At 42.1% G+C, this 15,102-nt stretch overlaps 1 protein-coding gene across 3 annotated transcripts in view; it reads left to right on the top strand.

Annotated features, from left to right (window-relative positions):
* The window catches only part of ATG7 (autophagy related 7), a 270,223-nt gene that overhangs the window by 118,813 nt on the left and 136,308 nt on the right, over positions 1-15,102 (top strand). For all 3 annotated transcript variants that reach the window (XM_084634637.1, XM_084634638.1, XM_084634639.1), the window contains exon 18: positions 7,961-8,083. In XM_084634637.1, coding sequence (XP_084490763.1) covers positions 7,961-8,083 — 123 coding nt within the window. The remainder of the gene's footprint in view (positions 1-7,960; positions 8,084-15,102) is intronic.

The following is a 15,102-nucleotide window of genomic DNA, read 5'->3' as shown; positions in this document are numbered from 1 at the left end:
ACTGATTTGGTTCACACGACCAAACCAGTTTTTTCGGTTTAAAGGGCTCTTTAATTTGATTTCTGTACTCCACCTCGGCAAGTGGAGTAGCGCTAAAATCGAGATCGCAGTTCCGGGTTACAGGTACTGTGGATGCAATTCAACGTTATTGGCCTCCGGGAGCTATCCCAGAATGCCCCCTTGTGACCGCTCTGGACAACACTCTCAACTCTGATGCATTAGCCAGGTAGGCAGTAAAAGCCCCAGGAACTTCTGAATTTCCAGTTTGGTCACCATCAGCACAGGTGACCATCAGCACAGTCCACCATCACAGGCTATCATGCAGAATCCACCATCACAAGAGACCACACAGTCCCGATTCGCAGACGAGCTCCAGCATGGTCCAAACGGGAGGCACTGGATCTCATTGCATGTTGGAGAGACGAATATGTTATGGCAGAACTACGTTCCAAAAAAAGAAACGCAAATACGTACGCTAAAGTCTCCAGTGCCATGACGGAAAGAGACGCAGAGCAGTGTCGTACAAAAACCAAGGAGCTCAGGCAAGTGTACCAAAAAGCCAGGGAGGCAAATGGGCGCTCTGGATCAACCACATACATGCCGCTTCTACTGTGAGCTGCATGCAATTATGGGAGGTGACGCCACCACTACCCCATCACTGTCCGTGGACACCTGCAAGGAGGGAGTAGCATGGAGCGAGGAGGATGAATTTTTGGAGGTTGAAGAAGAGGAGGAGGAGGACAGTACACAGGCAGCAAGTAGGGAATCTGTTTTCCCCCCTAGCCAGGAACTATTCTTAATGCTGGAGCCAATAGCCTCCCCCCACTCCCAAGACATGCTCCCGGATCATGACCCTGGAGAAGGCACTTCTGGTGAGTGAGAGCTTGATCGGAGCCATGTGATGGGGGGAAACCCAGCCGCGCTGGGCTGTTTGCGTTTAGTTTAATGGGCTCACCCCTGCTCAGAGTCCCATCAGAGCCACGCAGTGTGTGTGGGGCGGTGGGGAGGGAGGGTGTTGTGTGAAGCGATCATTCCAGAGAGCCCGCAGGCCCTCCTTTTATATGGCAAACCCACCAGGCATTGCTTGCTATGGGAAAGGGGTCCTGGCAGATTGAAAGCATTGAAATGAATGTGGAAGAAACAGAACCCCACGTGCCCCTAGGGCTTACAGTGGTTGCCTGCAAGCGGAATTCTGTTGCGCAGCCACATGTGATGGCTTACTCACACCAAAGTGGCAGGCACTTCAGTATAAGAGGAAAAATGAGACCTTGTACAGAAAGAACATGTGCTGTGTACTATGAATTGGCTGTTTCACTGAGAAAGTGTCCCTTTTGTTTTCTAAAATATATGTTTTAAAATACTACCCTCCCTTTTTCTTCTCCCACAGCAGGTGCAAATGTTTCAACATGGCCCCTATGTACTCCTGTCCCAGAGGCTGGTTCAGATTAGAAGGCGGAAAAAACAAATTTGGGATGACATGTTTGCCGAGCTCATGCAGTCCTCCCGCACTGATAGGGCCCAACTGAATGCGTGGAGGCAAACAGTTACGGAGTTGCATAAAGCGTTGCATGAATAAGAAGAGAGGAGGAATGTGCGTGATGAGAGCAGGCAGGATGCTATGGTCAAGCTCAAGGGGGAGCAAACTGACATGCTTTAGACAGGTTCTAATGCGGGAAAGGCAGTAAGACCACAGACTGCAGCTGCAGCCCCTGAATAACCACCCTCTCTCCTCCCCAAGTTCCATAGCCTCCTCACCCAGACGCCCAAGAACACGTGGGGGTGGGAGGCTATGGGGACCCCCACAGTCAACCCCAGAGGATTGCACAAGCAGCAGAAAGCTGACATATCCTAAATTTTGATTTGGTTTCTGGACTTGTGCTTCCCTCCTCCTCCACCCCCCAACCCAATACCCACCCACCCACCCCCGTCTAGCTTTTGATTTCTCTCAATGTTTTGTGCAACAAATAATAAAGAACGTTTTTTAAACAATTGTGACTTTATTTCCTTTCATATGTATAGGGGGTGGGTAACTTTAAGAGAAACAAACACAACTGTCACACTGTACCCTGGCCAGTCCTGAAACTGGCTTTCAAAGATTCACTGACGTGCAGCGTGCCCTGCTGCGCTCTTCTAAGCGCCCTCTTTTCTGGCTGTGCGAAACTGGCCGCTAGGCGAGTTGCCTCAACCTTCCACCCCTCCATAAATGTCTCCCCCTTACTCTCACAGATATTGTGGAGCACACAACAAGCAGCAATTACAATTGGAATATTGGTTGTGCTGAGATCTAAACGAGTCAGTAAACTGCGCCAGCGTGCTTTCAAATGTCCAAAAGCACATTCTACCACCATTCTGTACTTGCTCAGCCTATAGTTGAACTGCTCCTTACTACTCTCCAGGGTGCCTCTGTACGGCTTCATGAGCCATGGCATTAAGGGGTAGGTTGGGTCCCCAGGGATAATTATTGGCATTTCAATATCCCCAACAGTAATTTTCTGGTCTGGGAAGTAAGTTCCTTCCTGCAGCTGTTCAAACAGCCCAGAGTTCCTGAAGATGCGAGCGTCATGTACCTTTCCCGGCCATCCCACGTTGACGTTGGTGAAACATCCCTTGTGACTCACCAGTGCTTGCAGCGCCATGGAAAAGTACCCTTTGTGGTTTATGTACTGGCTGCCCCGGTGTTCCGGGGCTAAGATAGGGATATATGCATTCCGTCTATCGCCCCGCTGCAGTTAGGGAACCCCAGCGCATTAAAGCCATCCACAATAGTCCGCACATTTCCTGAAGTCACTACCCTTGATAGCAGCTGGCCAATGATTGCATTGGCTACTTGCAGCACAGCAGCCCCCACAGTAGATTTGCGCACTCGAAACTGATTCCCGACTGACCGGTAGCTGTCAGGCATTGCAAGCTTCTACAGGGCTATGGCCACTCGCTTCTCAACTGTGAGGGCTGCTCTCATTTTGGTGTCTGCGCTTCAGGGCAGGGGACAGCAAGTCACAAAGTTCCATGAAAGTGGCCCTACACATACAAAAGTTTCTCAGCCACTGGGAATCATCCCATACCTGCAACACTATGTGGTCCCACCAGTCTGTGCTTGTTTCCCAGGCCCAGAAACCTTGTTCCATGGCATGAATCTGGGCCAACACCACCATGATCTCCCAATCGCCACATGTCGTGCTTCTAGGAACGTCTGTGTCCATGTCCTCATCACTATTGTAATCGCGCTGTCATTGCTTTCTTGCTCGGTTTTGCAGGTACTGCACATACTACTGGATAATGTGCAAGGTATTTACAATGGTCAAAATTGCAGCGGAGATCTGACTGGGCTCCATGGCTATGGCGTCTGCATGGGTAATCCTGGAAAAAGGGCACGAAATGTAGGAGAGCAGAGTGGCAGTGGAACAGGTGCTGTTTGGTTCACGGTAGCCGAAAAAAGGCAGGAAATGGTTGTCTTCTGTAGCTTTCACAGAGGCGGGAGCCCAGGACAGACAACATGGAGAAGCTCGGAAGCGCGGCAGTAGCGGGAGACCAGAGTTGGCAGCGGAAGCTGTGCTGCTCGATTCACGATGGCCGAGCAGAGTTGGCAGCGGAAGTGTTCGATGAGGAAGAGAAAGAGTGGATAGTAGAGAGGAAATGACAAGTGGATTCATAGTAGCAGGAAAGCAGCGGTGCACCGTCTGCTGAAAGCAGTATGGCGTCTGTACGCCAAAAAGGCGCGAAACGATTGTCTGCCGTAGCTTTCACAAAGGGAGGAGCAACTGACGACACCCAGAAACACCCATGAGAATATTTTTGCCCCATAATGCACTGGGAGCTTAACCCAGAATTCCAGTGGGTGGCGGGAACTATGGGATAGCTACCCACAGTGCACCGCTCCGACATTCGATGCTAGCCTTGGTACTATGGACGCACTGCGCCGAATTCACGCACTTTAGTGGGGACATAGAAGACCAAATGTATAAAATAGCTTCCAAAAATTCGAATAGAATAATTTTGAAATAATTTCATACTGTAGACGTACCCTAAGTGGAGTACTTTGAATTTCTCCTTATTGAATTTCATCTTATTTACTTCAGACCATTTCTCTAGTTTGTCCAGATCACTTTGAATTTTAGTCCTATCCTCCAAAGCACTTGAAACCTCTCCCAGCTTGGTATTGTCCGCAGACTTTATAAGTGTACTCTCTATGCCATTATCTAAATCATTGATGAAGATATTAAACAGAACTGGACCCAGAACTGATACCTGTGGGAACCCACTCGTTATGCCCTTCCAGCATGACTGTGAACCACTGATAACTACTCTCTGGGAACGGTTTTCCAGCCAGTTATGCACTCACCTTATAGTAGTTCCATCTAGGTTGCATTTCCGTAGTTTGTTTATGAGAATGTTATGTGAGACAGTACCAAAAGCTTTACTAAAGTTAAGATATACCACGTCTACCGCTTCCCTCTCATCCACAAGGCTTGTAGAAGAGTGCTCTAGTAGCGATGTCTGTCTAGGGTTGATATTATAGATTTTCAAGACACTGACATTGTAGTGTCATGTTTGCCTTCCTAACCTAAATATATCATCGTAGGATCATGTGAAGCCATCAACATGTTCACAGGAAAGAGTGTATGTATAACAGAATTGAGTTTCAACTCTAGAAAAATAAAATTTAAGATCAATTTATAGCAAAAGGAGATTTGGTCATAATAGCATAACATTTGTATGCAATTTAAATGGGTTCTGTTATAGTTTAACAGATCCCAAAATAATATACCCTAAGCTCATAGTTTTATGAATTAACATACCTTATTTTATTAATATTCAAATTTTATCAACAGACCTTTTTTTAAAAAGTACATTTAATTGGAACTTTCATACTGATCACATTACAAAGAAGCATTACAACAACATACAAAAAAATTCCTCCACTTCCAGGTCATCCATCGAAAACCAATACTGTGCACTGAAAATGTCAGTACAATCATGCAAGCTGCTCATTTGCAAGTGCACATAATGCAAACATAAGTATTCATGCATAGCTATCCTGGCAAATATAAAAGGGCATAGAGGCATACTTGAAATAAAGCAGGGCAGTTTGTATACAGAACTCTGGCTGCTGAAGGAATGATACTGGGCCCAGGAGGGAAGCAGCAGCAGGAAAGGTTCAAATCTGAGTTGAGTCACAATTCCTGGGAACTTTGGAGATGGGCATTTGGCTAGGATCTAATGTTGTCTGGGTTTAGGAGGGTAGAAGTTAACAGAACTTGGGAGAGGGAAATTAGGCTGGTGCTGTATTTCACTGAGGGCAAGAGGAAGCAGCAGGGGGACAGGGATTTGACATGTGTAACTATTTGTTTATAGCTTCCAAGTTGTTAGTAGTAACAAAAGAAAATACACATGATTTAAAAACTGATTTAACCCTTGAGAGTATCCTTTTATTAATATCAGAGGGGTAGCTGTGTTAGTCTGGATCTGTAAAAGCGGCAAAGAGTCCTGTGGCACCTTATAAACTAACAGACATATTGCCACAGGACTCTTTGCCACTTTTATTAATACTTTGTTACTTGAGCCTGTATTACCTTTTTCCACTTCCTTGACATTTGATTATCCAGAAGTAGTGTACATCCTTCAAATTTTAACTGTGGGCAAGGACCAATATGTTATGTTATCATCTGCTTTGTATTTGAGATGCTTCTAATTTTTCAGGATAATGCTAATTTTTCAGTTTATGGCAAGTGGACTGTGTGTTGCTGTTACATACCATGAATATAATTTGGCCTATATCTTTAAAGAGATGTCATATAAACTTTGTATTGTGGTTCCAACAAAGTAAATTAATAACAACACATATTGGATAATGATGATAACTCTGCAGACTACATGTCTGAAAGCAGTTCAAGTTTATAAATTGACTTCTATATGCAGTGTTTTGCGAAGAGCCAGATGCAAGAAACTGCTGCACATCTGGTTGTTTTTAATAGACTTTTGGAATGGAGAATAGTCATTAAAATATATATATGTATATTCAAAGAGTAGTTTGAAAAGGTATTGCAGTATATGCTAGATAATGTTAAGAAAGGCACATCTCAAATGGAAGTCTGTTTCCCAATTCTCTTCGTATACATTGTGAGCACTTAGCTAATAGTGTTGTTTTGATTTCTAAGGAGTGAATTTTGAAAAGATCATTATGTAAGAAAGGAATACTTGTACATTTGTAAGCAGTTGTCTTCTTACTCAGATTAACTTCTCACACAGACCTATGGACTGAAGAGAAAACACAAAACCCCTGGTATGATGGAATACATCTCTGGAGTATTAATAACAGTTTCTCCAGATTTCCTACTAGAACATATAGTGCTATTAACGTCTCAGTGTTTAAATGTGTATGGCTTGATTTAAGAAAAAGCTTAATTCTTCATTCTGTTGTATCCATTTATTTGTCCTTCCTCAGATTAACGCTGTTAAGAGATTATTGATGTCAGCATTCAGAGATTTCCATTTCAGTTCATCTCCAAAAGTACCACCTCCAGAACTGTTTAACTCTTTGATTTTTGCACCAGCTTTTCTCCTCTTTAATATAATATATTTTTCATTCTTTCATAATTGTCTGTAATACTTGGAAACCTAAGTATGCAGTAGCTACTTGTGCTGCTAAATAAACATCTAACAATAAGATTTGAGTCAATCTCCCAGGCTCCTTAGCCAATTAAACTTATAGTGCGGTCAGCAGAAAACTATTAGATTCCCCTGGGGCAGTTTGCCGGAAGTTCTAGAGTACAGTATGGGAAAGCCCTGTAGACATGTTTTGCTGCATCTCTAATGATGAATGCTGACAGTTTTGCAAGTTCCCACAATTTCTGCTACAGCAATGCAAGGCCTGTTTGTGCTCCTATGCTTCTGAGGAGGGGTTGGATTAGAAAAGAATGAAGTTATTGAAGAGGGGTAAGAGGTGATTTTGGTTTATTTTAAGTGGTTGGGCAAGAAGGACTTCTTTTCTGAGTTGTACATTTTTTTAATAGTACATATACTAGGAGCATTGAATGGATGCTTCATTTAAAATAAAACAAAATATAATCACTTACATTGAGTCTCACTTAGTTGAATCTATTTAGTGATTATTAAAGAGTACTAGCTGCAGCACTTCCAGCTTCTTTTGCAATCCAGGGAGAATGAGCTACTTCAGTTTTAGGGGAAGCTACCTACCTTCTGAAGCAGAGTGAATGTGATTCATAGGAGTTAACAGTACAGTTTCCAGTTGTTTCACCACAAAAACATTGAAAAGTGGAATATGAACAGTACATAACAGGATAATTTTTTACTAAACATTTCAGCTTTGCGTCATTCTCTTGTTTCTTATCCAAAAGTGCTTAGCATTTTACTTAAGATGTGGTGATTGGGAGGACTTTTCAAAATGGACAGGAAAAAAATATGTGAGAGAAATGGTATATGCTATGTATGTATATCAGATATAGGAAGAAATATAGTATTTGATTAGTATGTGATTAAAAAGTCATACCATTAGGAAATTAAAAATCCTATGTAAAATAGAACTCTTGTCAAAGGAATGACATGTACACTCTGTTGCGATGGCTAAAAATTTGGTCCCAGTTGCACACGACATACAAAACAGAACAAATAAAGTGTAATGGAGGTTTCCACCAGGTTCTACAGAATCTGCAAAATTTTCCTGCATGATTTTAAAGGAGAATACAACTTTTTTTATTGGCATTTCTTGTATGGGTAGTTCTGAAATGAAAGATTCTCTGCAATGGTATGAAAATGTTTGTAATACTGTCAATGCTTCTCCTCATCCCTACCCCACTGTGATTTTCTTCATTAGACATTGCACAATAATTGTATGGGTGTGCAAAAAGCTTGTCCTTTATTTCATAGACTATATGTAGCAATGAATAATAGTAAACCTTTTACATGTTATCTTTATATCCTTTTCTGTCTGTTTACTTCACAGGTCATTGACCAGTATGAAAGAGAAGGGTTTAATTTCCTTGCAAAAGTTTTTAATTCCTCACATTCCTTCTTAGAAGATCTAACAGGTCTGACTTTATTACATCAGGAAACTCAAGATGCTGAGGTAAGAAAATACACTTCAGACTTTAGAGACTAAACACATAATGGCAAAAGGTACCTCATCCTTAATATTCAGCTTTATAAACATGGGAGCAAATGATTCACTGTTAGAATTCATCAGTGACATTTGTGCGTGTCACACTGTGCAGTGAGATAACAATATAACATCTTAGGGTTACAGGGTCATAAATACCCTTGCAAGAGTGAGATAACCAGTTCTTCTAAGATCACAAGACCTATAGTACAATATATATGTTCACAGCCAATTAGACTTCTGTTAGAGGAAAAATAACCACATTTCTCCTTGAGTTTTTGGGGAAGTTAATTGTAAGAAAAAGTAGCTGCCTAGTGAGTAGTGTCAATGTGTGATCCTTCCTAAAGAAATCAGTTGTCTCTTAAGTCAATCAAAAGTTAAGTTCTATTTTGTTATGGGGGATGTGGAAAATATGCCACTACTATCATAGTGACCAAGAAAAAATGAGACACTTTTTGGCTTATGGGAAAATGCAGTGGATAAAGATCTATAAAATTTTGACTGTGTGCCACTTAAAATCAGACAGATAAAAGTTCTGAATAGTGTGTTGTTTTGATGATTGGTGACCCTTTTGATGCCTATAAATGTCTATACTGTTGTACATCTATAATTAATCTTGCAGTATGGTATAGTAATACCACATGAATGTTTTTAAGGTTGGCTGTAAGAAGTGATTATTCAGTTATTGTAGCCTGTATAAAAGGTTTTAGCTGTTTTTTCAGCTGGAAATGGCTCATCAGTTTTGCTTAACAAGTTTGCTGGGATAATGATGACTTGGCTCTTGGTCTCATGTTTTAACCTTTTGAAATAATTGCAGCAGATGCTGGAGACAAGAAACCATGTAATACCTGATGGTTTATTAAATCAGATTGTTAACCCCCCAGAAATCATTACTTGCAATGATAGGATCCAACAAAGCGAAACAAGCACCGTACAGTTTTTCAGATGCTACTTATTAGCACAATAGTGGTGATGCCTTGGTCTAATTGCCATACATCAGTAATTTTTTCAGTTTGCTTAGAAGACTGTGTGGCTCTAATGACATCATTAAAGGGAATAGTATTTGAATTGATTTAGAATGTATCCTTTCACATTTATTAGTCCATGAGTATCGTCTGCAAGTTTCAGAATGTATTCAGGTGTTTCCACTTGTCAGTTTGTGGATATTCTATAATCTGCAAAATTATATAGAGTGATACAGATTACTATGAAGTTGAGGCAGTTTACAACTTCATACATCTATAACTATAATTTTCACTTAAATTGGGTGATTATTATAAAAGCAGAAAGTATGTGATTAAAAATGTGTGGGCAGCAGAGTAGATTACATGCATAAACATTTAATAATATGGAGCATAACATGAACTGTAACTCACAGATTTTAAAAACTGGTTTTTGTTATTGCATTTCAGAGTAATTACGTAATATCAATATTTTCTGGCATAAAGAACTAATAGCTTCTTCCAGCAGAATGATTAATCCAAGAACTGTGATAGTATATTAAATTGTATGCAATAATTAAAGTAGTATTAATTTTTTATTTCAGTTAGTGAACTTTAAAAAGTCTCCTCAGTGCCTAATGTTGGCATGAATTATACAAACAGACCCTTTTCATGAAAGGAAAAATAAAAAAAAAACAGATTTTTAAAAATGTTGTTTGTGTGTGTTTCTCTTCTGAGCAAAAAGAGTGACTCAGCATAGGCCACACCTTTAATTCTTATTCTGGACTGTTGTCTGGTGTATTGAATTTTTAAAAAATTCTCTTACAGGTGAGACTTTTTTAAAGTGCTATTTTACATTCATTGTTTCTATTTATGACATGATACTATCAGATACAGAGCTCAGTTTAACCCTATTAATCTCATGAAGAATCATGACTGAATCCTGTTTTCCAGTTTGCTTATATTGTCCTCATATTTGCGCTAGAAATCTTGCTGTTCAGAATGGAAGAATCTTAGCATTATGGTTTTGCCCATACGTCAGTACAGATATCATTTATTCATGGGGAGCCAGTGTGATCTCAATGAACAATCCATTGCACTGCAGTAATTCCCATTGCTTACTGATTAGGGCCCAGATTCTGCAAAGACTTATACATGTGCTTAAATTTGACATCAGTGGAATTACAGTATGGAAAGTTAAATTTATTAAGCCTGGATTTCCATAAGCTCCATTTTATATAGTAGGTTCATTGAGGTTGCTGGCATGAAAATTAGTTTATGATGTGAAAGCGTTGCAGATGTTACAATCAGCTCAAGTACCACAGTACTGTACATGCAAATAAACTTTTCCTGATTACTTCCCGCTCCTTTTGAGAGACAACAGAAATTCTTGGATAAAATTAGAATTGCTAAACTTTGGAATAAATAAGATCTCCTGTATTTTATGAGAACCTCTGTGGCTTGTGGTGGTCAAAACTGTGTTTCTATTACCCCAATGAAATCAGAATGTTCATGAAAAAGAGGGTCCAACAGGCTGAAAATTAGAACTTAGAGCCTGTTTACCTGGAGAAATAACTGCTAACACCTTTCTTTGATTTGTAATTCCTCCTGTCTTATAATGCTCTCTTTGTTGCATTTTTGCCACTGCTGACATTTTCATGATAATAAGAAAGGATCTTTTTTCAGAGTACAAGGTTTTGTAAAAATTGCTTTACAGAATGTGCACAACTGAGTTTGTGTTACTATTTCTGTTAATGTTTTTTACCCTTAATGACCCGCCTGTGGAAACTGTTTGTCTGAGGTCAGTTTACTTGAACAACAAGGCTGATATAACTTGTTCTGGGGAGCATTGCCTGATGATTTATGAGGCTCACTGAGGGGCATGGTTATTGCTGAGCTACCTTTTGGGGAGACTGTGCTATCCTAATCTTCATATGTGTTTGCATGATTATTACATGTAAATATTATTTTTAGATTGACTCCAGGTAGTCTTATATTTGATATGACTGTATACAAGGCAAGACTAAATGGAAAATTTTGTATATTGTAAGATATGTGTGTTAGGGTTTTTTCCTGTGAGTTACAGAACTTAATTTACATAAATATCTTCTCACTCGTAACTATACATATATGATTGCTCCTGTTACAGGGCTGCTTATCTTCCAGGACTCATTAGACTTCTCATGGAAGTTTTGTTAGATACTATATGGTACTGGAGACCATAAAAATCAGCTTTTAATAACTAAAAAGATTTTCCTTCCTTCCTTGGTAAAGTTAGTCCATTGCCACAGTTGCAATTGAGGATTAATGTATAAACAAGTTTGAAAGCTTAATAGGAAATAGTTTTTGAGTTTTATGAATGGACGAAAAATATTGTAATAATTTTCAAACTATGGATAAACAACCACTTTTTTTCCAAAGTCTCAACAGCTGATCAGCTGTTGTGATCTGTACAGGATGTCATGTTTGTCTTTCTCCCAGAGGATAGAAGTGACTTCATCTGTACAAAGTGCAAACTGGTCTCCATATTGGAAAAGAAGGTTAAAGGACTAGAGACACAAGTATCAACCTTGCGTTACATCAGAGAAAATGAAGACTTTCTGGACAGAAGTCAGCGTTTGGTTCTGGAGGCACAACATGTTGAAGAATCAGAGAGGGCAGCGCAGAATGCGGAAGAAAATTGGCAGCATGTGACCTCCAGAAGAAGAATGAGGAGAACCCATGTACCCCCTATGCAGACAGTGGTAAGAAACCATTTTCAGGCGCTCTGCACAGGTAGTACTGCAGCTAATGATTTGGAAGAGCCATCTGAGGGAAAGGATCAAAAGGAGACCCCATCGACCAGAAGGCATGAGATGCATTGTCCTAGGGATGTGGGTTCCACAACCACCACTCCCAAGAGGAGGAGATGGGTGGTGGTGGTCGGGGACTCCCTCCTAAAGGGGACAGAGTCGTCCATCTGCCGACCAGACTGAGAGACTTGAGAAGTGTGCTGCTTGCCTGGAGCTAGAATTCAGGATATGATGGAGCGTCTACTGAGACTGATCAAGCCCTCGGACTGCTACCCCTTCCTACTTCTCTATATGGGCACCAGTGACACTGCCAAGAATGACCTTGAGTGGGTCACTGCAGACTACGTGGCTCTGGGAAGAAAGATAAAAGATTTGGAGGTGCAAGTTGTGTTCTCATCCATCTTCCCTGTTGAAGGAAAAGGCCCAGGTAGGGACCATCGAATTGTGGCGGTAAATGCATGGTTACGCAGATGGAGTTGGAGAGAGGGCTTTGGATTCCTCAATCGTGTAGAAGGATTGCTAGAAAGAGATAGGATTCACCTAATGAAGAGAGGGAAGAGTATCTTCGCAGGCAGGCTTCCTGACCTAGTGAGGAGAGCTTTAAACTAGGTTCGCCGGGGGACAGTGACCTAAACCCTGAGGTAAGTGGGGAATTGGGATACCGGGAGGAAACGCAAGGAAGAGGGTGCAACGGGTGGGGGGCCTCCTGATTCATACTGAGAAAGCAGGGCAATCGTCTAGCTATCTTAGGTGCATGTACAAGAATGCAAGAAGCCTGGGAAACAAGCAGGAAGAATTGGAAGTCCTGGCACAGTCAAAGAACTGATGTGATTGGAATAACAGAGACTTGCTGGGGTAGCTCACATGACTGGAGCACTGTCATGGATGGGTAGAAACTGTTCAGGAAGGACAGGCAGGGGAGGAAAGGTGATGAGTTGCACTGTATGTAAGAGAGTGGTATGATTGCTCAGAACTGCAGTATGAAACTAGAGAAAAGCCTGTTGAGTCTCTTTGGGTTAAGATTAGAAGTGAGAGCAACAAGGGTGATGTCGTGGTGGGCGTGTCCTATAGACCACTGGACCAGGAGGATGAGGTAGACGAGGCTTTCTTTGGACAATTAACTGAAGTTTCCAGAACACAGGCCCTGGTTCTAATGGGGGTCTTCAGTCACCCTGACATCTGCTGGGAGAGCAATACAGCAGTGCACAGACAATCCAGTAGGTTTTTGGAGAGTGTTGGGGACAACTTCCTGGTGCAACTACCTGGAGGAACCAACCAGGGGCCATTCTCCTCTTGACCTGCTGCTTACGAACAGGGAAGAATTGGTAGGGGAAGTAGAAGTGGGTGGCAGCCTGGGCAGCGGTTGAGTTCAGGATCCTCACAAAAGGAAGGAAGGAGAGTAGCAAAATATGGACCCTGGACTTCAGAAAAGCAGACTTTGACTCCCATATGGAACTGATGGGCAGGATCCCCTGGGAGGCTAATATGAGGGGAAAAGGAGTCCAGGAAAGCTGGCTGTATTTCAAAGAAGCCTTATTCAGGGCTCAGGAACAAACCATCCCGATGTGCAGAAAGAATAGCAAATACGGCAGGCGACCATCTTGGCTAAACAGTGAAATCTCTGGTGAGCTTAAACACAAAAAGGAAGCTTACAAGAAGTGGAAACTTGGACAGATGATTAGGGAGGAGTATAAAAATATTGCTCAAGCATGCAGGGGTGTAATGAGGAAGACCAAAACACAACAGGAGTTGCTGCTAGCAAGGGATGTGAACAGTCACAAGAAGGGTTTCTACAGGTATGTTAGCAACAAGAAAAAGGTCAGGGAAGGTGTGGGACCTTTAATGAATGGGGGAGGCAACGTAGTGACAGATGATGTGGAAAAAGCTGAAGTACTCAATGCTTTCTTTGCCTTGGTCTTCACAGACAAGGTCAGCTCCCACACTGCTGTCCTGGGCAACACAGTATGGGGAGGAGGTGAGCAGCCCTCAGTGGTGAAAGAACAGGTTAAGGACTGTTTAGAAAAGCTGGACATGCACAAGTCCATGGGTCCAGATCTAATGTATCCGAGGGTGCTGAGGGAATTGGTTGGTGTGATTGTAGAGCCATTGGCCATTATCTTTGAAAATTCGTGGTGATCGGGGGAGGTCCCGGACGATTGGAAAAAGTGCCCATCTTTAAAAAAGGGAAGGGAAAGAGGAGAACCTGGGGAACTACAGACCGGTCAGCCTCACCTCAGTCCCTGGAAAAATCATGGAGCAGGTCCTCAAGGAAACCATTTTGAAGCTCTTGAGGAGAGGAAGGTGATCAGGAACAGTCAACATGATGAGATAACTGGCTCTGTGGATATGGGGAAAGCAGTGGATGTGATATATCTTGACTTTAGCAAAGCTTTTGATACAGTCTCCCACAGTATTCTTGCCAGCAAGTTTAAAAAGTATGGATTGGATGAATGGACTATAAAGTGGATAGCAAGCTGGCTAGATTGTTGGGCTCAACGGGTAGTGATCAACAGCTCGATGTCTGTTTGGCAGCTGGTATCAAGCAGAGTGTCCAAGGGGTTGGTCCTGGGGCCGGTTTTGTTCAGCATCTTTATTAATGATCTGGATGATGGGATGGATTGCACCTTCAACAAGTTCACGATGACACTAAACTGGGGGGAGAGGTAGATACGCTGGAGGGTAGGGATAGGGTCTGGAGTGACCTAAAGAAATTGGAGGGTTGGGCCAAAAGAAATCTGATGAGGTTCAACAAGGACAAGTGCAGAGTCCTGCACTTAGGACGAAAGAATCCCGTGCACTGCTACAGGTTGGAGACTGACTGTCTGAGCAACAGTTCTGCAGAAAATGACCTGGGGATTACAGTGGATGAGAAGCTGGATGAGTCAGCAGTGTGCCTTTGTTGCCAAGAAGGCTAACAGCATATTGGATTGCATTAGTAGGAGCATTGCTAGCAGATCGATGGAAGTGATTATTTCCCTCTATTCGACACTGGTGAGGCCACATCTGGAGTATTGTCTGGTTTTGAGCCCCCACTACAGAAAGGATGTGGACAAATTAGAGAGAGTCCACCGGAGGGCAACAAAAATTATTAGGGGACTGGGGCACATGATTTAGCCTTCAACTACCTGAAGGGGGTTTCCAAAGAGGATGGAGCTCGGCTGTTCTCAGTGGTGGCAGCTGACAGAACAAGGAGCAAAGGTCTCAAATTGCAGTGCGGAGCGGTTTAGGTTGGGTATTAGAAAACACTATTTCACTA

Source organism: Lepidochelys olivacea, assembly GCF_965140295.1.
Source record: "Lepidochelys olivacea isolate rLepOli2 genome assembly, chromosome: 7".
Classification (NCBI taxonomy): Eukaryota; Metazoa; Chordata; order Testudines; family Cheloniidae; genus Lepidochelys; species Lepidochelys olivacea.
Note: the sequence above shows the minus strand (reverse complement) of the source record. Positions and strands in the feature narration are given on the sequence as shown.